Source organism: Lineus longissimus, chromosome 17, assembly GCF_910592395.1.
Source record: "Lineus longissimus chromosome 17, tnLinLong1.2, whole genome shotgun sequence".
NCBI lineage: Eukaryota > Metazoa > Nemertea > Pilidiophora > Heteronemertea > Lineidae > Lineus > Lineus longissimus.
In genome coordinates, this window is record NC_088324.1 from 8,133,259 (window position 1) to 8,155,746 (window position 22,488).

The 22,488-nt window shown below is 41.9% G+C and overlaps 2 protein-coding genes across 4 annotated transcripts in view; one reads left to right on the forward strand and one right to left on the reverse strand.

Moving 5' to 3' along the window:
• Positions 1–291: 291 nt before the first annotated feature.
• LOC135501502 (tektin-like protein 1) lies at positions 292–12,950 on the reverse strand. Of its 2 annotated transcripts, XM_064793648.1 has the most exons (7): positions 12,413–12,950; positions 8,353–8,457; positions 7,475–7,501; positions 6,228–6,620; positions 5,727–5,822; positions 3,910–4,023; positions 292–3,565 (listed from the first exon to the last, which is right to left on the reverse strand). In XM_064793648.1, exons 1-7 carry the CDS (start codon positions 12,797–12,799, stop codon positions 3,380–3,382), a joined length of 1,308 nt encoding a protein of 435 aa, XP_064649718.1. In that variant the 5' UTR covers positions 12,800–12,950; the 3' UTR covers positions 292–3,379. The 2 variants fall into 2 exon arrangements, with proteins under 2 accessions (XP_064649718.1, XP_064649719.1); XM_064793649.1 differs by lacking the exon at positions 7,475–7,501.
• Positions 12,951–13,463: 513 nt separating this feature from the next.
• The window catches only part of LOC135501165 (titin-like), a 29,221-nt gene continuing 20,196 nt past the window's right edge, over positions 13,464–22,488 (forward strand). For both annotated transcript variants that reach the window (XM_064793039.1, XM_064793040.1), the window contains exon 1: positions 13,464–15,711. In XM_064793039.1, coding sequence (XP_064649109.1) covers positions 13,582–15,711 — 2,130 coding nt within the window. In that variant the 5' untranslated portion in view covers positions 13,464–13,581. The remainder of the gene's footprint in view (positions 15,712–22,488) is intronic.

Genomic DNA, 22,488 nt, shown 5'->3' on the forward strand with positions numbered 1-22,488 from the left:
CCTTGTTTAAATGTTGGTGTAATCAAGGAACTGGTCTTAGATTGGTGAAACTAGAGTATATGCAAGTGAGGTGAGGTGTTGCAGTATTAATTGTACCACCTTGATACCTTGTTGTGCGACAGAAGTCGACTGTATTGATTGGTCAAGTTGAGTAAACTCTGACTACTCGGACAAAATAGATATCTGATGTCTTCTCTTTTCTGGAATATTTCCCTCCGAGGTAAACAGCAAGAAGGCAACTGAATAAAACCAAAATGCAACGCTTTGTATTTTATGTAAAATTTTATTCACTTCACCATGTGGACTTTGAGAAGGTAAACAAAAACACAAAAATTTTGAAGCAAACAGTGAGAATTTAATCTGTGTAGGATGTTCCCATGGTTACAATACCCATGGTACATGTTAAGATTGGCCTAGTGGCATATTACTTAAATCTGAATTAAAGGGGCTGAATACGAATTTGTGAAGGCACTTATGTACATCAGATGACTCTGTAAAGTATAGCACAGAAAAAGTGAGCAGAAATTTAGACCCTCCTACATTTGACCCTGTCCAGACCTTTGGCCTCCTGCATTTGACCCTGTCTCAACCTTATGCGATGAACATTTTATAAAGCAATAACAGCAGTAGGCCTATGTATCATATCAGCAATTTGGAGGAATTTTGTTTCAGCAGCTTTGTTGTAAGAATAAATCTGTTATGGTGCAATAACCCATCACCACAATTACCCCCAACTACTCATCCAGATAGTTCTTTTTGCGGTGAAAGGGTTAAGCAGCAAATTACAGAATTTTAAACTTGACACACTTGTACGTATTTAAAAACTTTCATTAAAAGAAATTAAATGATATACAGATCACAATACTCATATATATTTTCCAAAATCTGAACAAAATTCAGAAGTAAAACTGATATTTCAAACAAATCCACACACATCAAAAACATCGGCAAACGAAAAGAGAAAATATTTGCTTGGTGACACACTAACTTAAAACCTTGACCCTAAACACTAAAAACTATGAATTATACATATACAAAAATTTAACTCGAAGTAGATCAATTTGTTTATCAGCAGTACAGAAAAAAGTATATAGATATTTACAATCATATGCACAAATAATAAGTTTGCATATTCGATTAGAATTGAGACAAAAGTGAACGTAACATTGTTCCATCTCTCAAATTCTCCTTCTAAACTGCAGTTCATTAGAGGCAGTACTCATCTCCGTATACCAGCAGATCTGCTTCGAATCTACCTGTTTACCAATGACATAATCAAGCAGCATGTCTATTTTTGTATGGTTACTGGGGAGAACCAGGCAAACTTCTGTAATACTATCCTCAAGCTCACGATCATAAGTTTGTTTGGGGTGATTGGCCAGTTGGATACTGCCTCTAAAAACTGCTGAACTAAGCCACTGCTCCAAACCAAGCATTTTACAGAGCAATTAGAAAATATCGACAACAACACCATTGGCTATGTAAATAACTAAAGTGGTACACCACACTGGACAACATCCCAATATTTCAAACCCATCTCGTTCCTCCCAGAAGATCTTGGACCCTATGACCATGATAAGGAATTCCATCCGATATCTAACGGATGGCATTTCATACTAATCATATTGGGATAGATTTCCATACTCATATATTGGGATAGCAATCCATACTAATCATAATGGGATGGCATTCCATACTTGATATATTGTAATGAAAAACACCAAGAACATCGATGACCTGTCATGTTGTTAATATTGTTGCTTTAGACCATAAGAAATGACGACAAATGATCATCCAGAATTTAGTGGATGGTTTACTGTCTCTTTCAAGATTGTATGGTAGGACGGAATATTACTGGCACAAAATTAAGAAGCCGCGCTTTGTAAGTCGATAAAGTTTTGGTATAAGCAGAAGGTAAATGCATTCTATTATCACAGTTTGTCTTTGGTTGTTTAATCATGTTAATTTGCGGAGCCGATCAAAAACGAGATTTCAAATTGTTCGAATCTGTCTCATGATTCAAAATTGAGAAATATTTGCTACCACATTTTATGATATACACTATGATGTTGATATTAATTTGATGTAGGTTTTGAAAGATACATTCAACTAAAAACAAATAGATCAATATCACAAAATATTGGGACGGAATTGTGAAAAAGTGATGTATATATGTATATGTATAGTTGATGGCGATTACACAGAAAACCTTATAAGATTATTACAACAATTCGAGGATAAATTTATGGTACATACATGTATCTACCGATCAAAAACAAAAACTTGAAAAGCAGTGGAGACACATAGATCAAAGTATATTCTTCTCGAGTTTAATACTGACAAAACCAGAAAGAGATCTAACCAAGAAGCACATTTTCAAGACTGTAAAGTTTGATATATTCATAAAAAGCCGGCGCAAAAGTCCTCTTGCCATCCCAGAGAATTCCTTGAAAACCAAGAAACAACCACGAATTGCATACTGTATCTTGATATTAAAACTCTTCACACGGATCACACTGGCTCTGAATAAACTCAAACCACGAGTTCTTGGAATCTTGGTCAAAAGTCAGCACTAGATCATAAATTTGCTCCATTATAACAAATTGAATAAAGTCTCAACCAGATTTGCTCAATGATATCAAATCGAAAAACATCACAACCTTAAGCTGCTGGTCTTTTGAGATCAACATAATACACTCCACTTCAGAAAACATATTCAATTATATACATGCAAGTAAGAATTAATAAAGAGTTATCTGTATCAATTCTTGACGTAAGTAGTATCACAGATATTAGAAGTCAGGCACCAAGCGCTTCAAAATACATAATTGGAAAACATAGAAAACAGCAGTGATTGTACATAGGGCCTTATGACCTTGCTCAACTAAGCTTTATCTCCTTCAGTAGATTTCACTCACAATAGTAGTGATAGGACTTAATGCATTTCTTTGACATTACTGCAAATACCAATTGAGTACCCCTGTCCAGAGGACAAACTCCATCGCTTGTCCAGCGAATGCACTCGTGGCCCTTCAACCAGTGAATCTTGTAATAATCAAAGATTCAAATAAGATGTAAATACTCTTCAGCATACAACAGTAGTGAATGAAAACAGACATTAATACCTTAGTTCAAAAAGTGTTTTTTCTAAATTCGAAACGGTTATTCAATTGTATAAATGTACAACATTGATATGATGTAAGAAAGACACAGACATAACGAAATGAAATATTTTATTCAAAATCACTGATCTCATTTTTGAAATTTGAATACAACCTCAGTTGTACGCAATCTTTACTATTCCGGTCTTTGTAACCATGGAGAATTGCTATCTATGGAACAGAACGCAAAATAAAATTTTCGAAGATATTACGCAGATTTAAAACGCCTCGCCCATCGCCCAGCGGTGGTTGGCACGTCGGCGCCGTAGGCGAAGGACGCTCGAATCGACGCTGTATCCTTCCTTCTTGTCGCGGATGTTCTCCGCAAGGCGTGCTTGCGACAGCTTCAGTAGACCGATGTTGCGGTTGGTTGCGATGAGTGACTCGGTGAGACCATCACCAGCCTGAAAATACAAGTAATACAGTCATTATAATCGTCTTCACACTGCGGTACAACTTTCAGAAAAGAAACAGCGCTGATGACACTGTCACAGCAAAAGATGCCATTTTAGACATCTACGTCTTTGAACCACGTGGTCACTTTGTTGCCGGGAAATGGCAAAGTGGGGAGTGGCCATGTGAACCATGACCTTATCCAAATGTGGCACACTTTCTTGGCGACACCAACAGGGTCAAGGTCACAGACTGACCTCCAGATTTCCTAAGCGTTTCTTTCTCGACGGGACTCCTTTTCTTGCAAGGAGCAACCCCGTAGCAGATTGATCTGTCCATTCCGACAGAAGCTTACCTTGACGATTTCTTGTGCCTCGGGCATCTGTGTGCCCGGGTGTCTCTGGAACACGCGGAAGATCGGCCTATCGAGCTTCTCCCTTGTCGTCAGGTCAGAGCTACATACTGGACCCTGGAACAAGAAACCAAGTTTGTTAAGGCATAGAATCGTTGACAAACAGTCAAATCTCATGGTGATGGTAGTCCTGAGAGATGAGGGAAAATCCAAAGCAAATTCTATTGCGTCTTAACCTTTTTGAATTCGGTCCTTATTGTACTCAGGTAATGCATTGCAAGACTTCCCTTGCACACATTTTGGGCGCATGTTTCAAAAGTAACGTCACAGGTGATCTGACATCTTTAGTGCTCCTGTAGTGCTGGTAACGTTGTGATCTGACATCTTTAGTGCTCCTGTAGTACTGGTAACGTCGTGATCTGACATCTTTAGTGCTCCTGTAGTGCTGGTAACGTCGTGATCTGACATCTTTAGTGCTCCTGTAGTGCTGGTAACGTCGTGATCTGACATCTTTAGTGCTCCTGTAGTGCTGGTAACGTTGTGATCTGACACTCTAGTGCTCCTGTAGTACTGGTAATGTCGTGATCTGACATCTTTAGTGCTCCTGTAATGCTGGTAATGTCGTGATCTGACATCTTTAGTGCGCCTGTAGTGCTGGTAACGTCGTGATCTGACATCTTTAGTGCTCCTGTAGTGCTGGTAACGTTGTGATCTGACACTCTAGTGCTCCTGTAGTGCTGGTAATGTCGTGATCTGACATCTTTAGTGCTCCTGTAGTGCTGGTAATGTCGTGATCTGACACTCTAGTGCTCCTGTAGTGCTTGTAATGTCGTGATCTGACATCTTTAGTGCTCCTGTAGTGCTGGTAACGTTGTGATCTGACATCTTTAGTGCTCCTGTAGTGCTGGTAACGTCGTGATCTGACATCTTTAGTGCTCCTGTAGTGCTGGTAATGTCGTGATCTGACACTCTAGTGCTCCTGTAGTGCTTGTAATGTTGTGATCTGACACTCTAGTGCGCCTGTAGTGCTGGTAACGTCGTGATCTGACATCTTTAGTGCTCCTGTAGTGCTGGTAACGTTGTGATCTGACACTCTAGTGCTCCTGTAGTGCTGGTAATGTCGTGATCTGACATCTTTAGTGCTCCTGTAGTGCTGGTAATGTCGTGATCTGACACTCTAGTGCTCCTGTAGTGCTTGTAATGTCGTGATCTGACATCTTTAGTGCTCCTGTAGTGCTGGTAACGTTGTGATCTGACATCTTTAGTGCTCCTGTAGTGCTGGTAACGTCGTGATCTGACATCTTTAGTGCTCCTGTAGTGCTGGTAATGTCGTGATCTGACACTCTAGTGCTCCTGTAGTGCTTGTAATGTTGTGATCTGACACTCTAGTGCTCCTGTGGTGCTGGTAATGTCGTGATCTGACACTCTAGTGCTCCTGTAGTGCTTGTAATGTTGTGATCTGACACTCTAGTGCTCCTGTAGTGCTGGTAATGTCGTGATCTGACATCTTTAGTGCTCCTGTAGTGCTGGTAACGTCGTGATCTGACATCTTTAGTGCTCCTGTAGTGCTGGTAACGTCGTGATCTGACATCTCTAGTGCTCCTGTAGTGCTTGTAACGTCGTGATCTGACATCTTTAGTGCTCCTGTAGTGCTGGTAACGTCGTGATCTGACATCTTTAGTGCTCCTGTAGTACTGGTAACATTGTGATCTGACACTCTAGTGCTGCTCTAGTACCAGCACAAACCATGACCCCCCTTCCCAAAGATGCCAAAGTGACTATCATGTGAACAAAAAATGACAATCGAATCTACTCCTTACCATAGCGTTTCCCCTGGCCTTCTCCGTTGCATCGTACCAGCGCTGTGCACGATGGACAGCATGACGGTTCTCTCCGGAGCCAACATTCAAGTGTTGCTGGAATAAGAAACGTCATATGAAACCATGGGTATGAGACTACACATATTTACAAGTAAACAGATCTAACCCCACAATCAGACATTTTCATTCATAATGACCTGTGGTAAAGACATCTGGCCCTTGAACAAAGACATAATTTTTTAGTTTAAATGGTGAGCTCAGTGGTTGACGTTATACTGTGAACTGCCAACATTTTATGTTAAAGAGTACAGTAGAACCGCTCTTCGCGGACACCTCTAAAGGCACCTCTCTATAAAGGCCACTAATTTGGTCCCAAATTGGGTGTTTCCATTCAATTTGACCTCTCCAAATCAGGACACCTCAATATTAAGACAGGACTTGTCAGTCCCGAGGGTGTCCTGAATAGAGAGGTTCTACTGTATTTGAATTATGATAACGTACCCTCAAAGTAACCGTCTCCGACAGCTTCTGCAGGAGTCCGTCGTTGACCGACGCGTGTGCTGCTTTCTGGAGGTGGTCGGTCTTCATGATCGCTTCGTTCAATTCCCGCCTCAACATCGCCGACCTCGCCCTGGCGCCATTGGCCTCCTGTAGAGCTTGCTCCGCCTCGGGCGTGAACGAACCGAGGGGATCCGCGGGCGGGAGATTATCCTTGCTGATTGGCTTCTCGAAGCGGGCGCTGAAGGAGCCACCGAGGCGGGAACCGGGCCGCGGGGAGCGGTACGTGTTCGGTGCGCTCTGGGGGACGGACGCCATGTTGTGGCAGATGAGATCGAGCACGCGGGAACGCTCCCTGAGACATGTGGCGAGCCTCTTCCTGGCGCTGTCTAACACCTGAAGAGAAAGAAGACCACAATGTAAAGCAGGCCGGGATTTGCCAAATGTCAGAAATAGACTGCACTACAAACTTTTTTCCGGCTGATTCTGTTCTGCCATTCAGTCAACGTGGTAAATTCACCAGAATGGTAGGTCACATATGAAATTAACCACAGAATTTGTGCAAGGGGGTTTATCAATGGGTAAAGCCTTTTTCAGTAAGAAATGACCCTGGCAACTGACGAAAAGTTTAACCTTTCTTGGCTTCAAAATACTTTTGCGGCAGTTCCTAATTCCTAAGAAACTAGCAAATTCATAAAGCCTCAAGGAAAAGATAAGCATCAAAGAAGACGTCACACTATAACATTAGCTCTCTCAGCACAGAAGTATTGAAATAAAGCACTCAAGATCTTGGAGACAGAATGAAAGCCTCAAAGCGTTTTACCGAAAATATATCAGACAAACTCACTTCTTTACTGTGTGGACGCTATTCAGCCACTTTTGGTGCCTCTGTTTCACATCGGCCAACTGCACATGATATACGCCTATTTGTACAGGCCCTTTCTACCGGCTTATAGCGTCAACACAGTATTTTTTTGGCCGTTCCTAATATCAAGCTCATGCAACTGGCTTTTTGCCATCACTATCTATATACAATGTAGTTTTGCATTAAAAAGCGTATAAACATACAGTACTATAGCAATACATTCGTCACAAATTTACACACAATGTATCATCTCAATTCTATATTAGGGACAGACGATTAACAATTGACAGAAAGCGTTGAGTTTCGATCAAACCCTGTCTGTCATAACATGTACTCTAAAAGCCCAGGACAGAATGTTACACAGTACTTATAGACAAATACGCACTGGCACCGGGGTTGGAACTCGCCCATTCTGAAAATAATCCATCAATGTTGGTTACAAATATTTTGTTATCCAAAACAATATTTTCATTCTGCTTTCAATGTTTGTTTGTGTCTTGACCAAACTATTGGGAACTACCTGTCTGATGAAGCCCACAGTTTGATTGGTCAAGGTGCGTGTCGCCCTCAACCCCCCCCCCCCCCCTCAATTTTGTGAAAATCATGCCGACCATGAAGTGTACGTTGAAACTCTACGGCCTAAACTGGGATACTGACAATAAATGTCTACGTGTGGCGCTGGGCGCCCATCGCCAGCACCCAGGACCTGCCCCTGACCACCCTTCCAGAGAATGAATTAGGCATATTACCTATTACCTGTGATATTGAAAGTGGCCGGCCAGGGGAGCATATCTTAATATTTCAATGCTTTAGAGCATGTCTTTCATAATGATATGTGTTGTGCAAAAGATATGGTATGGAATACAGTACATAAAGTCCATAATCCTACGCCCATGCCATATGGCATTTTTCCCGCCGTAATTGAATGATGCCATTGGTAACCCAGGCCCAACAAACCCAACGACCCAGTAAAGTAGTTGGATTATCCACAAATAAACAGGCGGGGATAATACGTTATTATATTCGGCCGCACATTGTCGCCTGTCAATAGGGTATAGAGGTGTCTGAATATGATATTTTGACGTATACGTATCGTCATTTGATAAGATGGGGTAGATTTGATATCGATCTTACGAAAGTGCGTTTGGTGACCCTTGACGCGGGATAAATAGAGAGGCCAGACGTACTTATCACTTAACGAAAAGTTAGTCAACAAATGAAACCTAAACTAATTCTCAAAGTTATTACAACTATTCCACGCACCTGTAACTGCTGTTGGACTAGTTTCAACTGAGCTTCTAAGATCTTCTTCAAATTGAGGAGATGTTGACGTTCAGCATTCAAGAGGTCGTCTGCTCCATCTTGGTCCTGTAAAGAGAAAGTTTTGCATTGTTTAAAGGAAGACTATAGGCAGGAGCCAAGAGGGCTTGACTAAGTTACATGAAGTCATCAATAGGGGTCTCTTCAGGACACAGGGGTACACCTCTAACCTAGTGGACTCAAACAATTGGCAAATTCCAGAACGGGATATAAGTGTTGTATAATTATGATGAATTTAAAGTTTCATGCTATACTCTCCCTTTAAGTATAACAATTTATGATGAGACTACAATTTCTGCTCTATACCCCATTATAATCAACCAGTAATCTGTGTGCTTTCTGGTTTACAATCCCAACAGGCCACAATTAGCACTTTCATTGTTAGGCAATAAAGATCTCAGTAAATCCATTGAGGCCTTGTTTATCAACCTTATCACGATAGCTGCTGTGATAAAACGTATCTAAATAGACACACATTGATAAGAAAATAATAACACGTGGAGAGCATCTGAGACAATTCTCACCTTGAAATAAAAAACTCAAGCTGAACACCACACAAACACGCCAAACATCGTAAAGCAAAAAAACATTCAGAACCAATCGTCATTTTTCTACGAGATTCTGTGGGTGTTGGCACTGATAATGATGCAACCTCACTCGATTTAGGAGGCGTAAGACTTCACCTTCTGATAAAGTGGACATGGACCTCGATGGGTTTTCGACCCTTTTGGGAAGAATAGGTGTGTCGGGCATTCTCCCAGACCCAATTGCCCAGCTCCCTACCTAAATTATACAACCCGGGTTGGTCAGTCCTATGGCTGCTTTCCAAAAAAAGACAGCTTTACCTTTTTACTATTTCCATCACAGCAATAAGTATGTAGAGGAAAGTGATTCTGGTATTCCAACATACATGTACCAGCAATGATGAAAACAATGTCCCAGGGGGTCGGTTATGAACCCATTCAATTATATTTCTTCTGGTTTAGCCAGCTTATTACAGGTACGGACCAAACAGCGCTAAATATTTCATGAAGTGGAGAAAATAATCGATCGTCACCCGGGATACACCTCTCACTCGATGTTGATGTTCTAGGTGGGCTATGATGAAGTTGGAGAACAGAATGGACCCAGTGTGCTATTTAGCGGAAATCATTACACTCATAGTTAGAATCTACAACTTTTTGTCATAAATTGATAAGATATTATCTTAACAATAGCATGGTGTGTCTCGTCTGTAGTTAAGATAAGATTTCATGTCTGACAAATTGTCCACTTGGATGGACTAGGGACAAATCATCCTCTTGGATTGACAGTCCTCTGAAGAACAGTCCTTATGAATCGGCTGTCTTCAGACAAACTGTCTCCTTGAATGGGCTGTCCTAAGTCCTCTCAGACAAATTCCCATTTTGGATGGACTATTCTCCAGGAGAAATTATCCTCTTGGACATGTTGGATGGACTGTCCTCAGTCAGGGACACACTGTGTCCTTGGAGACAAACAGCAAACTGTCCTCTTGAATGGGCAGTCTTCCGAAAATCGTCCACTTGGATGGACTGTCCTTTGGGACAAATTGTCCTCTTGGATATAAAAATATCCTCCAGAACAAATTATTGTCCACTTGGACGGACTGTCCTCCATGACAAATTGTCCTCTAGGATGAAATGTCCTCCAGGACAAATTGTCCTCTTGGACGGACTGTCCTCCATGACAAATTGTCCTCTTGGATGAAATGTCCTCCAGGACAAATTGTCCACTTGGACAGACTGTCCTCCATGACAAATTGTCCTTTTGGATGAAATGTCCTCCAGGACAAATTGTCCTCTTGGACGGACTGTCCTCCATGACAAATTGTCCTCTTGGATGGACTGTCCTCCATGGCAAATTGTCCTCTTGGATGAAATGTCTTCCAGGACAAATTGTCCTCTTGGACGGACTGTCCTCCATGACAAATTGTCCTCTTGGATGAAATGTCCTCCAGGACAAATTGTCCACTTGGACGGACTGTCCTTAGTCAGGGACAACTGTCTCTTGGACGGACTGTCCTTAGTCAGGGACAACTGTCTCTTGGACGGACTGTCCTTAGTCAGGGACAACTGTCTCTTGGACGGACTGTCCTTAGTCAGGGACAACTGTCTCTTGGATGGACTGTCCTTAGTCAGGGACAACTGTCTCTTGGACAGACTGTCTTTAGTCAGGGACAACTGTCTCTTGGACGGACTGTCCTAAGTCAGGGACATTTGTCTCTTGGATGGATTGTCCTTAATCAGGGACAACTGTCTCTTGGACGGACTGCCCTCAGGGACAAATCATCCTCACTATGCTAACTTTATTTGAAAAGATTACCAATTTGATGTAAAGCCTAATGGATGGTTCATATGGACTTGTGTGAAGTTGGAAAGCACCCCTGCTGGTCATCTAAGCTAAGCTAAAAACAACTTCACTGCAGGAGCATAATATACCCAACGATCATACATTGTATGTGATTACCTCCATAGTCACAAATCTTATCCACACTAAGTAAAAGTCCTTCCACAAACATTCTGATGTTATTTGTACACTTTATGGAGAAATCCATTACGTTTTGCCTCGAGGGAGAACAGATGAACCCCCTTGAAAACAAGAATGCGAACTGTTTTAAACTTGAACTGAAATACTACAACTAGCAACATTAATATTTGCAATGTTTTAAATGTTTTCAAATAATCCTTCTACAAGTATTTAAAGACATGACAGTATTGCTGTTTGAGATTAAATTGGACATGGACATGCATACTGTTATTCATGTCATTCAATGGTACAACTTTTCTCTACGGTTTAAGAAAACAATATTCAATATTGTCTGACATATCAAGGAGAAATCTACCCTTGCTCTTTTTTATAAACATTGGCTTGAATTGAACTTGAACCTAAGTGCTTTTTGTCAAGTTAAACAAGCATTTTTTGAGATTTCAAGACCTCCCCTTTAAAGATATTGATATAATACTTACAGTTCACTTTTCAATGCCTTAAAACGCAACATTGAAAACATTGATTGTCAGATCCCCGAGTGGTGGAGGAAAACAAAAAGGAAAACAATGCAAATGCCTGATAGAAGTTGTGTCCCTGAGTGGTGGAGGAAAACAAAAAGGAAAACAATGCAAATGCCTGATAGAAGTTGTGTTTCACATAAGTGGTTGGTTCAATGGTTGTCTGATTCGAATGCCAAAAAGCGTTCATTTTAAGGGATGACCAGACAAATGTAGGCCCCACCATTCCGGCTAGAATAGAACTTGAAATCCTAAAGTAATCACAACTCATTCAAAATGAAGTGAATGTCAACTTCAAAGGGTGGGAGTCTGTTCTCTGAAAAGCAAAGAACTGATTTCCACCATTGAACTTGACATTCACTTTCATTGTTTGAAAAGTGTTCAAATTGCTTTAGGTCAATTAGGATTTCAAGTTCTTGCCAAAACGGTAGTGTTTTTATGGTCAACCCTTTACAAAATGTGAGGACTTAAAAGAAGAAGTGTTATAAACTTTGAGAAACATGCTGATTCTCCTTGGTGATGTTCCGGTGTGTTATAGTAAACAAGAAAACATGATGGACGTGGTTAAAAAACTTTGTATTCATTCAAAATGTACCTTGATAATAGTTTTGCCTGTCTTTTTATTTTGTGTAACGGTTGCCTGTAATTTCAAAGTCTTGGTTAGTAATGATATAAAAGGACAATTTAGAACTCAATTTCCAATTCAATGTACAATGATGTAGGCCTACTCACAACTGGTATCGAACTGCCAACTGATATACAAACCCTTATCAGAAATGGTGCAGCTTGATAACATTCGACTATAAATCCATTGAACAATGGCACTTACAATGTTACATGTATGCCTATATGGTAATTGATGATCTTTTTTTGGGCCATGATGATGATGATCTTGGATTGTAAACTTGTTCCCAGATGCAGAGCAGCACGTGAGTAGGTCAAAACTAAAGTAATGACCGCAGGACTATATTACTTACTCTTTCTCGGGCTGGTCTTGATAATCTGATATCCAGGCTGTCTTTGTTTAATCTAAGATCCTTCCTTTTGTGTTCAAGTGCTTTTTCTAAGGCTTCTTTTCCACGCGTGAGTGACTTGATTTCTTCATTCGTGTCAAGTAAACTTTCCCGTAGTTTGGCAACCACTGCCCGGGTTTCACGGAAATGTCTATGCGCTTCATCGTTACTGAGCTCTGCAACTGTTTCTCTTAGATGTGGCAGTGGGTCAAGCGACCTACCAATGTCACAGTTTTTATCGCTTCGCTGCACAACGTTTTGTGAAAGTTTGATATCCTTGATTGTGGAGTTTCTCCAGTTTTGAGGACCAATCGTTGCCGTCCCCATTGGCATCGTTTTCGTGGCCTGCATCCTGTTTTTTTGCAGCCTCACGGTGAAATCGGATTAAACAGACCGTCCTCTTCAACTATCAACTTCCCAGACACTAAATTACGAACGGTAGCAGTGAATAAAGCATGTATTTTACTGCTAAACGAAGTGTTGTGATTAGCGTCAGTGGAGCGGGTCGTCGCTCATGGATACGGTCACTTCCGGGTCAGACATGGCTGGCCTATGCGTTTGGCGTTTTGCAAGACATCTTCTGATTGGATGATGCAGATTTGCGGTAGAAGGCATATTTTACCATATTTTTCCAAATTGATAATTCTAAGTCCACTAATTACACAATCTGGGGATGTTTAGTAAGGTCAGCTTTACGTCTATGATAGTTTATGTAGTTCGTGATTGCGATTAAATGGCGTAATTTAGATGAAATTGTAATTAGCAGAGTTTTACAGTTGACCAATCAGCTTGCTCGTATGAAAAGCCCTTTTCCAATTAGGCAATCAGCTGTTTAATTACCAATTAAATTAAATTAACATCCACCGACGTGGTCAGCTTCGGTGTGATGTTATATTTTAGCCAGATAAAATGCAGCAAATGTGAGAAAATTTGCAGAAATAATTATTTCTCGTTCTCATGCACTGCTGCCACCTTTACTTGAGGATTCCGATGACGTCAGAGGCTAAGTGATTCCCAGTTTACATTTTGACACCTGTGGATCCTGTTATCCTCACCGATTTCCTTCTTTTATTTCGCCTCGATATTCGATCAGAAGGTATAATATTGTTCAATTTATGGTTTAGAACGTAACCATGGCGTCAGTGCCTTCGTGGAAGCAGGCCTTGCTCAGTAAAAAGCACCAACAACAGGATGAAGACCGTCGTCGGTATGAGCAAGAGCAAAAACGTTTGTCAGCAATGCCAAGCTGGAAACGAGAACTGATTTTAAAGAAGAAAAAAACCCATGACAGCACTGCCCCAGCTGGGGATAAGAACATGGTTATTATCGAGAGTTCTAATAAACATTCAGAGGGTGTCAATGGGAGGAGTTATTATCCCGAGTTCAGTGGGTCACAACGGACCACACCGGATTCCGGTTTCGATGAATCGGAGGAGGCAGCGGTTCGGGCAGGGCACCCGGCATATATTCAGGAAGCGCGGTGGGTTCAGGTCAATTCCGCTAAAGCTGGCCAACCGCATGTGCAACGTGCACAACAAGACATTCCTGATGGACTACCTGTCGAAAATGGCGTGGCAATGTCAAGGCAGGGCGATCGTAACTCGGACGATGAATTGCCTTATCAGCCTGGATTCGTTCACAAACTTCTTGATAAGTTTTCGCACATGACTGTTAATGAGCGTGTACGGCGTGTTTCTCAGGGAGGTACTGAGTATTCAGACGACTCGGGCGGAAGTGCCAAGTCGAGCCCGCGGTATGAGAGTGACCATAAACATGATCCGTCCCGCGCCCATCATGGTAGCAACGAGAATTTATTACAGGAGAAACAAGTTCATGTACCGGAGGAGAAAGTGTTACGGAAAGAAAACATAACTTCCAAAGAAGAGCGGTCGGTTTCTTCCAAAGAGAAGGTGACGGTGGAGAAGATTGAGACGATCCCAGGTGGGGGGAAGGTAGTGATTGTGAGTTCGTCTCTACCTAATCACGGTGCTAGGATACCCAATGGTACTCTTCCAGACTCTCGGGACTCAATAGATGGCAAGGTTACTGTAAGTTATGGCGTAAAAGATGAGAAAGTGGAAGAACCCGTTGTTAAAAACATTGTCTCCTCGTATAAAAATATCTTCGAGGGGGGTAAGAGACGCGCAGCTCCACCTGCTCCTAAGGTTCAAGTGGGGCGACATTCGCAGCCTGTGCAGAATCATACACCTATTAGCCCTGAGACCAATGAGGTCCGTAGCAGTGACAGTGTTCGAATTGTTCCTAGTCAGGCTAAACCAAGTAACACTTCAGATAAAGTTGTTGCTCAGTCAAAATCTGATGTGAAAGTGACTAGGACTAAGTCGCCGAAGAAGGGGACGCCAGATGTGGACTCGATACAGAAGATACGGGAGGCGGGGCAGTCGTGGTTTTATGGAAAAGATGAGCAGGGAAACGAACAAAGGGATTCTATTGGTGCTACTGTAGTGTCTTCTGAGAAAACCGTGCGGGAAACAAGCGATATGGTCGTCCTTGTTAGTAAGAAGGAAAGAGAACCTAGTGTCATGGTCGCAGTGGGTAAGAAACCGGACCCCGTTCCTGTGAAAATAACTGTATCACCTCAGCCTGTCGTCAAGGAAAAGAGCAAACCAGAACCACCTAAAAACATTGAAATAAAACCCAAGGAGACGGTTAAAGTAGAGAAAAAGCGAACAACAGAACCACCAAAGTTAGTCGAAGTAAAATCGAAATCTAAGGCTCAAGCAAATGCTCAGTCTCCCCCGTCAAGTCTAACCATGGTGGAAGTGAAAGTGAAAAATAAATCGAAGGGGTCGATCATCGTCGCCCCCACTGCTCCGCCGAGGAAGCGACAAGCCCCCGCAACCCCACCTGGTCGATCGCGCGCTCCTCCTCCGCCGATTGAAAACAACAATGAACCGAAACGTTACGTGAAAGTCGAAAATGTCACCACGGCTCAAACCGATGTTGATTCTGGAAAAATCATCATCACTGATACGGAGGAGGACGACATTCCCGTCACGAATATCGATGATATGGTTTTCGATGACGACGACGATGACATCATTGACATTCCGGATGTAAAATCGCGTAAAGTTGCGCCGCCTAGCGGCATTGATACGCACTTGGATTTATCGAGTATTGTCAATGAGGAGCCGGAGATTAAGGTGCAGCCGATCCCTTCCCCTGTTCGGCCGTGCAACATCAGTTTTGTCGGGGAGTACGTCAAGTTGGATAAGAATCTGTTGATTAAAACGCGTTCAAAGGTAAGATGATTATTTATCATGAAACTACAGGTCCGAAAATTCCATCTCGCGTAGCGTTTGTAGCCTGCAAATGAAACTCGTCTTTCCAATTGACAACCTGCCCTGTAGGTCCTGGGCTATTCGATCCAAATGATGAAGTGTGTCAATGACAAGTTGTCTCCTTGGCCAATTTGACTCCAAGGACAATCTGTCCCCGCAGACAATTTGTCTCCAAGGACATCCAAGGACAATTTGTCTCCAAGAGAAGTCTGTCTCAAAGAACAATTTTTCTCCAAGGAAAGTCTGTCTCAAAGAACAATATGTCTCCGTGGACAAATTGTCTCCACGGACAATCTCTCTTGAAGGACAATCTGTCTCGGAGAACTATTTGTCCTGAAGGACAATCCGTCTCGAAAAACAATTTGTCTCCTGAGGACAATCAGTTTTCAAGCACAATCTGTTCCCATGGACACTTTGTCTCCCTGGAAAATCGGTCTTCGCAGACAAATTGGCTTCAAGGGCAATCTGTCCCGATAAGAACAATTTGTCTGCAAGGAAAATTCTCCTACATATCCGAGGACAAATTGCCTCGAGGAATAATTTTTCTCAAAGGACAGTACGGTATGTCTTGAAGGACGCTATTTCTGATGACAAATGTCTCGAGCTGTCACATGCGATGTGACAAAATGTTCAGGTTGATGGAATGTCCAGGTCACCTAAATTATATCGAGATGAATTATCCTGGTTGGGACTCTCCTGGGTGTATTTATGATATTTCACAGACAGTTACGTCTTCCTGAATGTATTTTAATAAAACCACTTTTCTATTTCAGCTATGTAAATTGTTGAGTTATTTTAGAAATGTCGATGATATTGATTCTTGTTTTCAGCTGCCAGATCAATGTCTTTCTCATCTAACATGTTTTTAGGTGCCAAGCCTATTCATTTTTCCAGATTTTGGATTTTGACGATGTGTTTTGAAACCGTCAACAAAAATACATGCAGATAGCCTCAGTATTGTATGTTTTTCTGATGTCTCCGGTTTCTCTGTCATGTTTGTCCTGGTCTCCTGGATGTTCTGGAGCAAAAACGAGTTCAGAGAGACAGTACAAATGTATTGCGCAACATGTGTGTTTGAACTTTCTTGATAATTGATCACACCATGTGACATTGTCCGATAAAGAAGCCAATACTGTGTGCATGTACCGTTGTGATTGTCAACTGTTCAACATTTCTCATTGTCCGGATGTTACACTGTTATGCTGTTGTCTTTCCTTTCAAAAGAGAACACATCGTGTCTTCCATTGTGAAATAATAAAAACCAGGTGTGTTTTTATCGGATTATTGCTATTATAACTTGCATAGTCATGACAGTGTACGTTCTCAATTTCTAGAGGTGATAAAATAATCTGCGTTTCAGCCAAGTTGCAAGAAGAACATGTAACGACTTTTGCTCAGACAGATTCATTTTTGGCTAAAAAGGATAATAAATCGCGGGGCTGCCTCTGTTTATCACATGCAGGGGCAGACTGAAGAGTCCCGAGAAAGTAAGGCGCATTTTTAAAGAAAGAGGGTGCTCTCTTGGTTTTCAGGATCAATTTACCAAAATTCATGGTCTTTTCAAAGACTTTTTCAAATAAGTGAGGGTGCCAGCCACTTTGCGCCTCGCCCTGGATCTGCCACTGTACATTCTGATGTAGAGAGATTTAAAGCATACTCGACATGCCATGGGCACTGGCAGAATCAAAGAGTTCAAAGTGCTGTGACAGTAGAACATGGTACCGGTATAAATGTTGTATCACCCACATTGGGTCTTCACACTAGGCATATATGTACACATTCTCGGCATAGCATTGGCTGGTAGACATGGCAGAAGACCCGCAAGGCCGGGATCAACATGTGGTCATTCCACACTGATTTACCGATTGATTGATCGTGTATTGAGTGTAAGGCCGTATGTGTTTGCCTTCCACAATATACACCCCAGGCGTCGATCGGGGTTCTAGTGTGTCATACTACCGTATTGGTCTGAGTCATGGTTTATTTCTGATCGGTTGGAAAATTGAACATTATTCGAAGTCAATGGTAAAACTAGGCCATTATGATCCTCAACGGCGGTTTCTTTGTGAATGCTAACTACCGTTACAAAACATACACGTCTGTCTAGTGAGCACTAAATATGGGCAGGATCGCAGGGTTAAATGATATTCGAGGAATACCAGTTGTTTCAAATTGTGGTATGATAGCAAACCTTGAAACGAGTGCAATGTACAGTAGAACCTCTCTATTGGGGATATCCTCGCGTGGGGACCGACAAGTGCTCTCCTTACTTGAGAGGTGTCCTGACAGAAGAGGTCAAATTGAATGGGAACAACCCATTTCTACACCGCACAAGATGCACAAGCAGAACGTCACCAAGCCCCAACCATTCCTACAGTCTGCCCCTTATTGCTGCAGCACAACAGGGGAACCCACCCCACTCCCCAACTCATGTTTTAGATCCCCAGTTAGAGCACCCCTTCACCACACAAGGAACAAAACAGTGTCGCATGTCCCTGTACTATCCTAACCCTACAGTCTGTCATTTATTACTGCAATATATGACAACGGAACCATCTCTTCCCCCACCCATGTTTGAGATACAGCTGCAGCCAGCATCGCTCCACCACACAAGAAGCGACTACAGAATTCGATCAATACGGCAAGGCTCAGATGATCACCAGCGAATACATTTCACCGATCCTCAAGAGACACAAACCGTCAAACAGAGAAAAACTCGGGCACCATTTATTTCATAGCCAGCGGTCTGTGCCGTGTAATTGGACTTGAATCGTGGGTTTCGGCTGTGTAAATACAATTTCTGAATGGCCGCAGTAAGAAATGCAATCCATATCTGCTTATGGTCAGGAATTTGTACAATTTCTTTGTAAAAGCGTGATGTCCGATGAATAGGGCTGTTCTTCATGTATCGTAACGTGTCCGTTGATAATGTAGTTGTCCATTTTTCATGTAGACCAAGGTAGTTGTCCTTGGTTCATGCAGCCCTGTTGTTTTGGGGCAGAATGTGCTTCTTGAGAACTGTATACAATCACACGAGGGGTATGCGCAAAAATTCACCAACACTTGGCCATCCAACGTGTACTTGAAAAGACGTTATAGGAATCACAGTGACACCACATATTGGCACGCAGGTCAAGCGCAGAGGTGAGCGCTGAAATGAAGGCTGCCTCCAGTGCCCTAGAGTGTCTCGGTGGAGCCCTTTGGTACAGAACCTGATTCATTGAAAGTGATAACACACCATTGTTTTTACTTCATCGAGAGCATTGATACTTTGAAATAGTCCAGCACCAAAACGAGTTTTCTACTGAAATATGTTAGAATAAAGATCAGGAAGAAACTTGTCGTGATGCCTGTGATAACGTCTAAATTCAACCTGTGTTTAATCTGCATTTTATCCAACGCTAAAATTCAAAAACCTGTTCTGACAAAACTTCGCCAGTTGAACCGAGCGCAACTTCATATTTCTTGCTAACTACGCTCGATATTGAAAATAATCATATCTGTTCAATCACAAAGTATGTCTTACGAATCCAACGGCGCGTTCTGTAATGCAAAATACACGAAATGGAACGCGATAAAGAAATCATAACGCCACAATCTCCATGAATATTGTTCATGCAGTAAATTCCGACTATTGATTTCTCGACATCAAAATTATCCAATTTAGTGTAAGGTTCGGTCGGGTGAAAATTGAATTACCCACATGGACGCTGGATGTTGCATTTAACGCGAGGAACCACCGTCTCTGTAACGATATAAAACGAACGTGACAGGGTTTTATGAGGATGTTTCAGAGTCAATCAAGCGATATATTTGGAAGAATATATTGTCAGATGCGAATTTGTTGCGGGGTGGAAGTTCATGGTCGTGGTAGTTAGTGACATTGGTGGTCGATACATGTGCCAGTAGTAATTTGTGGTGCAAGATGCTTCAATATTCGCTGCACGATTGTTACTGATTTCTTTTGTGACTTTGGGAAGACAAAGGCTGTGACATCCCGTGGGCGTTGGCGGGGACGCCGCCTTCCTGTCGTTGGTACCTTAGTCAGGCTTCGACGATCAGATAATATTGAGTCCGACTTTGTCTCAACCTCACCAATCATGTTGTGCGTTGTTTGATGTTGTGATGTCATAAAAAGTCGTCGTGACATCACGCCCTCTGATTGGTCAACAGTTTTTATCCGCAGATCGTGTAGCTGCAGAAGTAAGAAGTCTCTCGCCGTAGGAGAAGTGATGTCATTGTCTCCGAAGTCAAGTTTGTGAAATCGGCGCATAATATTCAATGGCGATCCCCACCATACAAGATTCATACTTGTACATGACATAATGGAAATACAGTAGAAGACCCTCGGGACTGACAAGTGCTGTCCTGAATAGAGAGGTGTCCTGATTGGAGAGGTCAAATTGAATAGAAACTACAAGTTTGGGACCAAAACTAGTGTCCTCAGTGGAGAGGTTGCCCTTGATAGAGAGGTGTCTGCTAAGGGAGGTTCCGCTGTACATGACAAAATATATGTTCTCCTATAAAATTGCTCAATGCTCTCCCTGTGCGACGTGGGACGGCACAATAATTTACCACAGAAATGATCATAATCTGAAAAAAATTGGAGTTGTACTATCGCACATTAGCATCCCCGTGAGCGATGCAAGCAATCGCTCGCTCATCACTACTGCTCGAGGACACTCAAATCATAACAAGATCAGGTTTATTTATGTGCTGATGATGACTCCCTTGTGAAATCTTCTCGATGGGAACATGATGTATGCTGTGGTATTGTTTTACGATAAATGAACGATAACCTCTGAATTTTGCCGCGGCACTTCACTGCATATGCTCAGATCTCGTAAAAATTTCTGATTGGGTGATGAAAAAATTTTGCGTTACAAAAAAGTGTAAGACACTAAGTGGGAGCCTTCAGCCTACATTTTTGTTACGATTTCTTCTCTGGTTTTGTCAAAAAAAGAATATTTTGCAAAAATGTCAATTTCTTCAATAATACTAATAGGCAAGAAGGACAAGAGGGCAATTCTTCCAAATGAGGTTGCATTTTTCGGCATTTTTCTTGTTTCACCCTGTAGAGGAAGGCGAGAATGGGTTCATGTACTCCTGCACGAATGCATTGATTTGCTATCGATCTGCCTCGCACAATCCGTACATCAAATCCCGACACTGATCACATTGAAATTGAATATGTTGTGTTAATCCGTGCAGGATTAGAGTCGGGCCATATATCATCTGATAAGTACTTGGATGACATTGTGTAGTATTGTCAGTTTCAATGTGGAGATCTCGTGTTATGAAGGATGGAATTCTTTAAGTTAGAAAGATAATTGGAAGAAAGAAAAAACTTGAATATGAAATTCGATGAACAACAGATATTATTTGTGTCCAGGCCATAAAAGATGCAGTGGTGATTTAGCAGTATCTAAAATCTGCGGAATGTGCGGGAATTGGGTGAAAGCAGCCTAAAAAGTATGAGAATCTCGCTATTGAATATATAAGAGTCATCAAAATGTGTTTGCATGTTTCAAATTGCTTAAACCTCATTTAGCATTTAGGAGAAAAGAACCAATATGCATGAAAAAATGATCTGCACTTTTTCTCGGACCATTTCCTCACTGGCTGTGGTAGGGAAAAGTGGAGAACTCCGTCATGTCCATGGAAATCTCACGCAAAGTGCTTTTGGCACTTGAGCAGGCGAGTTGACATGAAGCTGTTCTAAAATCAGTTCAACCGAGTCACTTTTTGCCTCAATGAAGCAGAAAAAGCATGTCCATGCTGCCTAGTTTTTTTCGTGAGGCCTCTTAGCCATAGCGTGGCAGTAGATTCTTAAAAATACTTGTACCCTGCCATAGGCCATATGGCCTGTGTCTCAAATTCATGACTCAAACATCAAGAATCGCATGAGAGGATACTTGAAATAGTTTTGTGAAATGACATTACTTGAAAACCACAGGGTACACATCCATGTGTATGTCCTCATGTGCACTGCACACCTTCTAAGTGTCGGTGGTTTTTCAATTCAATTTAGTGACTTTATAGGTCAGTATATAATAGCTGGCCGGATTTTAGGAAATCATAAAATTTAATAGACACTAAGACAGGTTTATTCCGTGATATAAAACCGAAGTAGGTGTGTTAAACACAGTCATCTATCCCGTCTCGACCCATCAAGGGTAAACATAGAATCAACCTCAGCCAGTAATTCCTGTTCCATTGGATGGTTAGTGGTACAATTATTGCCCCCAGGCACGGGTCATAGGGGCTGACGCAGACGCACGCCCTCCTCCCCATTTCATGAAAAATCTGAAATTGACGAGAAATGCAGTGCATGTCCCCTCTTTTTTCGACTCCAGGAACCGCCCCTGGGCCCAATTGTAGAAAAGAGGTGGCAATACTCATTCTTGCACACAGATGCTATAATTGTACCCCCTTACCTTACACCTCAAGACATGTACCAGTTGGTATAACTTGACAGAATGCTAACCTCGGCCTGCGGTACTATCAATATGCGCTGACAAGTGATTGCTAAGTGTCGGAATGCATGAATAAATTCATCATAAGCTTATTTCCATATTTTATGTGTTCCTTCTTCGTGATATGTGCTATACACTGTCTACAGTGTATGTACAGTCAATTGGCTTTTTGGCGAGTAACTCTGTATTAGGTCAGGGGTGGAGTCGATCCACAGTACTGATGTGTCTCTTAATGGGGTCATTTGTTTGCCTTGGCACCATA